This window comes from Cydia strobilella, chromosome Z, assembly GCF_947568885.1.
Source record: "Cydia strobilella chromosome Z, ilCydStro3.1, whole genome shotgun sequence".
In the NCBI taxonomy this organism is placed as follows: domain Eukaryota; kingdom Metazoa; phylum Arthropoda; class Insecta; order Lepidoptera; family Tortricidae; genus Cydia; species Cydia strobilella.
The window spans coordinates 48,926,669-48,936,894 of record NC_086068.1 but is presented as its reverse complement, the minus strand read 5'-3'; the positions used below and the strand labels follow the sequence as shown (position 1 = coordinate 48,936,894).

The window sequence follows — 10,226 nt, the reverse complement described above, 5'->3', positions numbered from 1 at the left end:
TAGTGATTTATGATTATGGGTAATTTCTAGAGAGGAGCAGCGGACGATCGCGACCATACACACAGGCAGACAGACCCGGCGGGGAGTTTGTTTTATAAGATGTATAGATTTCGTATAATAAAATCATAAAAATCTTTCGTAAAATAATAATTTTTGTCTGTTTTAAAAGCCCTCCTGTAAACTTAATGATTTTTGCAGGTGTTATAAAGTAAGTAGCATATAACATATCTGATCGCTCCCCTGTGACAGCTGACTGTTCTGTCAATGTCATCAGTGACACTAGTGAAGATTCATTTATAACCTAGAAAAATCAAAGAAATACATCGTACTACACGAAAACTATTGCAATAATATTATTTAAAAATATTAAATTGGTGTTAACAGTTCCTTTAAAATATGACGATCGTAGAATATGTGACTTCGCTAGCCCAAAACCCTTATTTCGGGGCGGGTTTCGGATTGTTCGGCGTTGGAGCGAGTGCTGCAATTTTACGGAAAGGATTTCAAACCTCTATGATATTATTTCGACGGCACTGCATGATCACACTTGAAGTTCCATGTAGAGACAAGTCTTACCAATGGTTACTACAGTGGATAACTCAGAAAGGCGCCAAACAGACGCAACATTTAAGTGTAGAAACTTCTTTCCTTCAGAAGGACACCGGACAAATCAAAACTAAATACGACTTTATTCCCAGTGTAGGTCAGCATTTTTTCAGGTAAATTATATGCAGAAGTAACGTTCACTCATGGTACTTAACTGTTGTCTCTAGAAAGCTATTACCTTGTAACGTAACTTTAAACCAGAAGTTCCCAGCCCAGTGGCTAAAATGCATATATTTAAGAAAACAAATGCTATATTTAGTATTCGACAAACTTCAAATTTATCACAGCCACAAGTTAACATGGACAGATGACAAAGCCAGCAATTTCACCTCAATATCTTGTTATATAATGATAATGTCATTGCCTTTAATTACTCCAATGTTTATTACACTAAGCCTGATTACAGATATCGTGGAGCCTGGATCAAAGTAGACCGCACCAGGGAACAACATACTCTGGATTTGCATATGGGTGTTCCATGGGAAACGGTCACCTTGACATCCTTTGGCAGCAATAAGCAGCTTTATTATGACATTCTTGAAGAAGGTAAACCTTTAATAAAACATTTGTACTTTAATTCCATGATTTCTATAAATATGTTTCTTCCCCTCACTAGCTTAGAAAGCCGTCTTTTATTCTTTAAAACAAGCGGGGAAAACACATTTTATCCACTAGTGGGGAAAGTAATTTGACCTTGAAGCGTGTTTAAGTAGCTTTTAACAGATAACAAAACGTAAAATGCTTAATGGTTTGTTCGATATTAATTATCATTAAATAAATGGTTTGAGAATTTAATAATATACCAAATATAGCTTTATTTAATAATTTTAAGTCATAAACCTTAAAATTCCATAAGAATTTTATTTATTTTTATAATGATGTCGCATATAACTGACCGCACAATTTTTTTTTTTTTATTTATTATTTTACAGGACCTTTATACTGTTGTACATATCGGCCCTATAGTCGATGCAATTCCAAAATGCATCGTCAGAAATGTCTACATTGTCAAGTGTCAACAAAATTTTTACTTTAAAACCGTTCTCACTAAAAAGACATAACTTCTAGTTTTCTATTATAATATCGTAAAAAAATGAGTGATTCCAGTGATGAAGATGATCTAACGCCTGTGGATGTTGCACTTTCCTCGCTATAGTGAGGTGAAAAGTTTTGTGTTACACACGGGTGCAAATGTATTTTACTTCTCGTGTCTTGAAACACTCGCGGGTAAAATACAACTTTGCACCCTTGTATAACAAATAACTATTTTGTCATAATGAAAAAGAACAATTATGATGTAACAGTTTTGAATGTTGTTGTTGTTCTTCTTAGTCTAGTTCTAATGGTTTTTTTAACCCGCAATTCGACAATGTCTAATTGTATCATGTGATTCATGTGGCTAACCATATCAACTATGCATGATGCATAGTTAATAATTGCTTACAAAAACTCACATGATAGATAGACAAATCCCACACACACACAAGCACTTTTTGTACTTATTCCAAAATACTGTGACAGAAACATAACATTTATAGTTTGAGTTTTTATTATGTTGAATTGAAGGAAGAGCTCTTAAGAAAGGCAAAGGAACATTATTGTAACTTAAAATAAATGTTTGTCATATTTTTCATTTGCTAAATTGTCATTTGACCAAAAACATTTTTTTCTAGACCCTCCTAAAATTCCAATAAAATTTTTTGTTCAAAACACATTCGGCCAAATCAAACATTAGAGAAAAAGTTGTGATAAGCTGATAACCCTTAAAAAATCCAACGATAGGTACCTACTTTATTACGAAAACGCTCATGTATAGGTATTTGAATTTTATTAAAATCGCAGATTTAACTTTGTCATTTACAGCTCGGACAATGGCACTGAAGCAGCATGAAGGCATGACCATCATGTACACAGCAATGGGGGCCGAGTGGAGACCATTCGGGCACCCGCGACGCAGGCGCCCTTTGCACAGTGTAGTTTTGCGCGCGGGCTTGACAGACAGAATCCTGGAGGATTGTCTGGACTTCATCAACCATCCACAATGGTATACGGAAAGAGGGATACCTTACAGAAGAGGTAACTATTGCAGTCAATTAAGGATAAGAATTTATTAGTTCATATTATTGACAACAAGCCCTTATTGTATAAATTAACTGATCTTATACCTCGTTTTTTTTTTATCATTAGAAAAAGGGTAAACAATCTTGACATATATTTTTATTGAAAATCGCTTTAAAAAAAAAGTTACAGCAAATATATAACAATTATATACCAAGGATTTACATTCTTTTGGTTTTATAAGTAATAATCACAATTTTTTAAAGCGCTTACAATAAAAATACATGTCAAGATAGTTTACCATTTTTCTAATGCTAAAAAAACGAGGTGTAGCTGAAGTTACTGCCAACCTGCTAGTGATAAGTTTGTGAAAAAGGATTTCCCTGTTGCTATTATTCAAGCTGTTTTAAGCTAGAGCTTAGCTATGCTATGGTTACATAAAAGTGACACATGGCTTTGAAACTCAGTTCACCGTCAATACCAATTTGTATGTTGACAAAGGACAAATAAGCTTTGGTAAGAAAACAGACTAAAACAAATGGACGAAACAACTCACACGAAAAACAGAAGAATCCCATTTATTTTTTGTTTTCTTATAGGAATATATATTGCCATCTCAATATTTTCAGGTTACCTGTTGTATGGCCCACCTGGTTGTGGAAAGTCATCATTCATTATGGCCTTAGCTGGAGAATTAGAGTATAACATCTGTGTACTTAATCTATCTGAGAGGGGCCTTACCGATGACAGACTAAACCACCTACTTAGGTTTGACTTCTTCCTGATCTAACTATATAAGTTTGGTGATGCTCTTATTTTTATAATATGCTGAGAATTTCTTCCTATGCAAGTATGCACTAACACTTAGATCAGCACAACACTCTTTTATATGTGCGAATCATTGTATGGATGGACATCAACTTTTCTCACAGGCCAGATGAAATTAAATCTTATAAGTTTGTATATACGATCAAGTTGCATCTGTGATACAATTCGCAGCGTAGCCCCACAACAGTCGATAATCCTACTGGAAGACATCGACGCAGCATTCGTGTCGCGCGAGGACACGCCCTCACAGAAGGCGGCGTACGACGGCCTCAACCGCGTCACCTTCAGCGGGCTGCTCAACTGTCTGGATGGCGTTGCTTCCACGGAGGCGAGGATAGTCTTCATGACCACTAATTATTTGGAAAGGTATTAAATAATTTAGTATTATTATAAGTCTACCTTAGAATATAAGGGGGCTATTATTGAGAGGGGGGTGCGGCTGACATTAGAACCTTGTACCCTATTCATAATTCATTCGCCTCGGCCATCACGGACTCGCCTGCTCCTCGGGCGCCGGCCGCCTGTCCCGTCATGCCGCGCTCAACGACATCCTGAGGAGAGCGCTCGTCAGCGCCAACGTCCCTGCAGCTCTGGAGCCCCAGATCGCAAGGGATGACGGCAAGCGCCCCGACGGGATGTCGTTGATCCCCTGGCGGATGGGTCGCGCGCTGGTGTGGGACGCCACCTGCGCAGACACGTTGGCGGCGTCCTACATTTCAGCCACCAGCAAACAGGCCGGGGCGGCGGCTGACGTCCGAGAACACTTCAAGGCGAATAAATATACCTATAGTTGTCTCGGCGCACACTACGAGTTTGTGGCTTTTGGCGTCGAGACACTAGGCCCTTGGGGTAAGGGGGCACGGGGGCTCCACAAAGCGCTTAGCAAACGCCTGAGGGAGGCCACAGGTGACCCTCGAGCAGGCGGCTTTCTCGCGCAAAGATTGGCTATAGCAATCCAGCGCGGGAATGCCGCCTGCGTGATGGGCACCTTGCCTAGGGGGCAAAATTTAGAAGGGCCTTTTATGTAAGTATTTTTAAGTGTATTTTTACTTTAGTATTATTATTTAGTTTGTGATTTGTTTATTGTTTAAGTATCTTTTAGTTTTTTCTTAATTCTATTCATAATATCTTATTTAAATTACTTGAAAAAAAATCGATGAACTTTAAATATAGTTAGATCTATATAAGGTATCTGACAAACGGTGATAACAGAATGATCCTAATATGTTTTTACATGTAAAACATTAGGTATTAGTTCCAAAATAGTGGGATATTGCGCGATATAAAAGTCAAACTTACTTACCTTGCCGCTCTTGTGGATAAAATCACTCTTTGAACAATAAAAAGCCTTTACAGGCCGGTGTAGTGAAAAAAATATGTACATCTCGACCAATGTCTATATGCGGTTCTGCCGGTTCTACATGGAATTGAATTATTCTTTCAGGTTGGACCCTGCGCTAATTAGGCCTGGCAGAGTCGACATGAAAGAGTACGTGGGGTACTGCGACCAGCAACAAGTTGAACTCATGTTTTTGAGGTTTTACAAAGGAGATGGGGCTGCAGAGCATGCGAGGATTTTTGCCGAGAAGTAAGATATACATATGATAAAGTAACATTAGGTCAGGCAACGCATGCTTAAAAAAAGTTATATAGGGAAACGTTTGGAACACAATTTTTGATTTCGTAACTTTGTTTGTACTAGTTAGGTGAACATATCAAAAGTCCCCGGCCGTAGCCCTTGAACCGGGGGTGGGGGGGGGGGGGCTTGAAGGTCCCATTTTTCGGTTTTTCGATTGTATCTCGGAAACTATGCGTCTTAGCGACATGGCCACTTAGGTATATAAAATGAAAGTTCATCAATTTTGTTACATGTTTTATTTTGATAAATTTTTCGATATCTTGTATAGTTTTTGAGATATCCGCTCTTGAAAGTTCATTTAGGGCTTTCAATATTATCTTAATATCTACATCAGTGAACCTGCTAGGCCGTGCTTGGTATCGTTTTCATACATTGACACCATACCGAAGTTAAAAAATAAATTTAAGAAATAGTTATTTGTTATACAAGGGTGCAAAGTTGTATTTTACCCGCGAGTGTGAAATTGAAACACAAGTAAGCGAAAGGGTATAGTTGAACCACGAGCGAAGCGAGTGGTTCTAAAATAGAATTCTGAGCGTAGCGAGTGTTTTAACACACGAGAAGTAAAATACACTTGCACCCGTGTGTAACACAAAACTTTTCCCCTCACTATAGCGAGGAAAGTGCAACATCCACAGGCGTTAGATCATCTTCATCACTGGAATCACTCATTTTTTTAACGATAATACGATATTATCATATAACAGAAAACTCTGGAAGTTGTGTATTTTTACGTGTCGGAGTCGGTGAGAAAATTTTTGTTGACAATGTTGACATTTTTGACGATGCGTTTTGAAATTGCATCGACTCAACTTGTGCGTTCAGAATTACATGCAACAGCATTTAAAAAAACAAATGTTTCTTATCGAATTTAAGGTTTATGACTTAAAATCATTAATAAAGCTAAATTTGGTATTTTTTATTAAATTCTCAAACCATTTATTTAATGATAATTAATATCGAACGAACCATTATTATGAGCGTTTTACGTTTTGTTATCTGTCAAGCTACTTAAACACGCTCCATCCAAGGTCAAATTACTTTCCCCACTAGTGGATAAAATGCGTTTTTCCCCGCTTGTTTTAAAGGATAAAAGACGGCTTTCCGAGCTAGTGAGGGCAAAAAAACCTTTTTAAACTCCTCTTCACGCTTAAACCGTTGAACCGATTTCATTCATATGATAAGGCTGAATTCCCCCCACACCCCCATTTCACACCTTTAAAGGGTGATTTTTAAGATAATCACTGTCTCTCGTACCAATCACGGGGTACCGTGGAGTCTACCTTTACCACTTTTAGCCGTCTATGTTGAGCAGTTGGTGGTTGGAACATACTTGTCGTACGCAACGCAACGCTTCACAAGTATGTTTATAAGCATACAAATTTCAGGGTCCAGATTTCATAGTGCATTGCATACCTACGTTGCGTTGCGTAAGCTCAGTTTGTCCCTTACTAGCTTAACATTCTCCAAAAGTTCTCCAATAACACTGTTCAAGACAAAAGGTACTTATAGCTTTTTGGATTTAGAGTCCGTTACACAGAGTTTGCACTGATTTAAATAGAACAAAGTCAGGATGTGGCATATTTGCATAGGAATTTGACATAATGAAGACATTGTCACACTTTTTCATTGCAAATGCCATGCAGAGTTGGCTTGGTCCGGCTCGTTTAATGTTATACGCAGTCATCCCTCTACGAAACATTCTAATAATAAATGTATTCTTTATTCTTTCAGTGTGATGAAAAATAACAAGAAAGTTAGCCCTGCACAGATACAAGGCTATTTTATGTTCCACAAGCATTCGCCTCCAACCGAAGTGGTCAAAGATTTCGACTCGATTTGGACCCTTGGCTAAAATATACCTACCAACTTTATAAGCTCCAGAAGATCGATATGGACGCTGTTCAATCCACAGGTCTTATTGGAATCGACAGATTCAACACTACAACACTTTTCAACCTCATTAGTTAGAATAGTTATTTACGATACAAGTGCGGAAAAGAGGAAATTCGCTATTACCTATTCGCACGTGTATCGTACAACGTTTTACAGTACATATGGCCCTTTAAACTTTCGACATATGCACGAAAAGTGCTCTTTTACGCACTAGTGCGAGAAAGTAGCACCATATGTACTGTAAAGATATTTTCACATATCAGGCACAGTTTATTAGCGTTTATCAAACTGCCCGTGTAGATCCCATTATATAGAAGAAAACAAGTAAAGGTGCGGCTACTGCGAACAGGTTGTTCATACTAGGTGCAACAGGGGCAAATACCTCAAGTGGCATTTCTCATGTATGTTTAAATACCAAAATCATATGTTGTTTCAAATTAAATAAGGCTTCTCTATGTACCTATGTATATATTATGGCGACTGTACATACATTCGACAAATTTAATGATTTATAATTTATCTAGGTATAATAGTAGTTTATGTGACTGCTCATAATCAAAGGCATTAAAATACGAGTGTGGGTTTATGAAACGAATGAAATGAAACTTCCAGTTACATACACTGTTATATCTACATTAATATCATAAGCTTCAACAAAAGAAAGTCATTTTATACTTACAAACTAATTAAATGTCAAATGGCTGTAATACAAACTTTATCGCGCATGTCACGCATCCTTTGTTTTTTATTTTATTCAGACAAGCTAGAGTCGGGGGCCGAATGCCATATCGTTCGACAGCATAGACATAGTATATACAAGTAGTTATAGACGCGCCACCGAGCGACCGGGGGTAAGAGAAAGAATATTCATATAAAATTTGGGCAACATAGGATTTTTCCTCTTACCTCTTACTTTTGACTCTTACAAATTTCGGTATTTCGCCATCGCCTCCTACCTCTGATGCCACCCGGTCGGTGATAAGGACAAAGCATGGCACTATTTTCTCTTTCCTCTTATAGGAATCGCAATAAGACTATCTTTCTCTATCAAAGAGTGTCAGGCCCTTGTTCGACATCAAGTAACATGCGAAATTTGACAAAATTGTTTGCAACAGACACTTCATTTCCAATAAAACGTCATCTCGACTGAAATTATAGTTGGTCAAACCAAATTGTCAGTAAATAAGAACAAAAAACTATACTCACCCTTTTCTTTTAGGTGCTAGTCAAGGGCCTATGACACTCTTTGATAGAGAAAGATAGTCTTATTGCGATTCCTATAATAGAAAAGAGAAAATAGTGCCATGCTTTGTCCTTATCACCGACCGGGTGGCATCATACCGGGAGGCGATGGCGAAATACCGAAATTTATAAGAGTAAAAGAGAAAAAATCCTATGCTGCCCAAATTTTATATGAATATTCTTTCTCTTACACCTGATCGCTCAGTGGCGCGTCAATAACTACTTGTATAGCTGGTCAAGCAAATCTTGTCAGTAGAAAAAGGCCGCAAATTTAAAAAAAATAGGCGCGAAGGTATATCGTCCCATAGAAAATTCGAATTTCGCGCTTTTTCTACTGACAAGATTTGCTTGACCAACTATATAATATAGTATGTCAAATGTGAAATTAGACAATCCTTTGACAAACTATAGAATAGAGGCCAAATCAAATTTCTTTATTTCTCAGAGATGTTCTAAATTTGAATGTAATTAAGGTCTCGGTTATCGATAACGTAAAGTTTAAATTACGATGCACCTACAGATACATGTTTGTTAATATAGGCCGTCAACTTATCGTTTGTTACATTTTCATGTAAAATGTTGCCAAGATGAAACTATAAGGCTCGTAGGCCAGGAAATGAATGCTCAAAAAAAGTTATAGAGGGAAATGCTTGGAACACAATTTTTGACTTCGTAGTTTTGTTTGGACTAGTTAGGTGAACATATCAAAAGTCCCCGCCCGTAACCCTGGAGCCGGGGGGGAAGTGGGTTTGAAGGTTCTATTTCTCGGTTTTTTTTATTATATCTCGGAAACTATGCGTGTGAGCGACATGGCCACTTATACAAAATGAAAAGTGATTTATTATTATTCACAACGACGGGACTTAATCGCGTAAAATAAGATGTTGTTGTCAACTTTAGCCAGTCTTCTCCGAGACCACGGGGACAACGCCGTCCTCGAAACGTCGGAGGTAAATTTAAAACTTATTTTACGTGATTAAGTCCCATCGTTGTGAATAATAATGAGTAAAAATCGTGAAAGTTTAAATCAGTGAAAAGTGATTTAATTTGTTACAAGTTTTATTCAGTCAAGTTTTTCAATATCTTGTATAGTTTTTGAGATATCTGCTCTTGAAGGTTTATTTAGGGCTCTCATTTTTATCTTGATTATCTACATCAGTGAAGCTGCTAGGCCGGGTTTGGTATCGTTTTCGTATAAATCGGGGGTGCTGAATTCATTTATGGTATCAACATTGACACCATTCCTACGTAAAAAAACGGGACTCAAACTATCTCTATGCCAAATTTCAACTAAATCGGTTCAGCGGTTTCAGCGTGAAGAGGTAACACACAGACAGACTTTCGTATTTATGATATTAGTATGGATGAATAAAATCTAAAGTATAAGATCTATGATCCGGCCTTCACCACTGGAGGGCTTCGTCACTTTTTCCTTAATATATTACATCTATTACAGTTTTTAACTTATAAGATCTATGTAACTGAAAATAATTTATGCTTAATAAGTCCACTAATGACATCATATCCCGAGAATTTTGTTTATCTGGTATAATCCAAACCCAAGTTATGAGGGTTCAAAAAAACGTCCAAGCGCTTCGAGAAAAGGTAGGTAACGCTTAAAGGTAGGATAGGGAGGTTATGATGTTGATGTAGATAAAATTATATTAAAACCATTTTAGAATTTTAGATTGTTTGAAGATTTACACCTTTACTGTATCTTGCTGTATCTAAACTGCAGCTATAGGTTTTAGAATTTTGAAGTGTGAATGAAACAAATGATGTACAAGCAGAATCATACACAGTGGTGAAAACAGTATGAATATAAAAAATCTATGTTTAACAGCCCAGTAACGATTTTGGAGCAAAAATGTAAAATTGATAGATTTAGTCGTTGAATTTATACACGTTTTGTTACGTAATATCTAAATAACAAGTATTGGTTTCTATTGGCACGTCT

The 10,226-nt window shown here is 37.2% G+C and overlaps 1 protein-coding gene across 1 annotated transcript; it reads left to right on the top strand.

Annotated features, from left to right (window-relative positions):
• Positions 1 to 268: 268 nt before the first annotated feature.
• LOC134754633 (mitochondrial chaperone BCS1) lies at positions 269 to 7,728 on the top strand. Its single transcript, XM_063690969.1, has 7 exons — positions 269 to 719; positions 1,013 to 1,152; positions 2,470 to 2,682; positions 3,294 to 3,432; positions 3,664 to 3,858; positions 4,937 to 5,080; positions 6,866 to 7,728. Exons 1-7 carry the CDS (start codon positions 397 to 399, stop codon positions 6,984 to 6,986), a joined length of 1,275 nt encoding a protein of 424 aa, XP_063547039.1. The 5' UTR covers positions 269 to 396; the 3' UTR covers positions 6,987 to 7,728.
• The last annotated feature ends 2,498 nt before the right edge of the window (positions 7,729 to 10,226 follow it).

Bases quoted from the DNA above. Each gene is read 5' to 3' on its own strand.
- LOC134754633 (XM_063690969.1), top strand. From the start codon at position 397: ATGACGATCGTAGAATATGTGACTTCGCTAGCCCAAAACCCTTATTTC. The intron at 3,859-4,936 runs GTATTAAATAAT...TTATTCTTTCAG, and splicing joins ACCACTAATTATTTGGAAAG to GTTGGACCCTGCGCTAATTA. The intron at 5,081-6,865 runs GTAAGATATACA...TTATTCTTTCAG, and splicing joins GCGAGGATTTTTGCCGAGAA to TGTGATGAAAAATAACAAGA.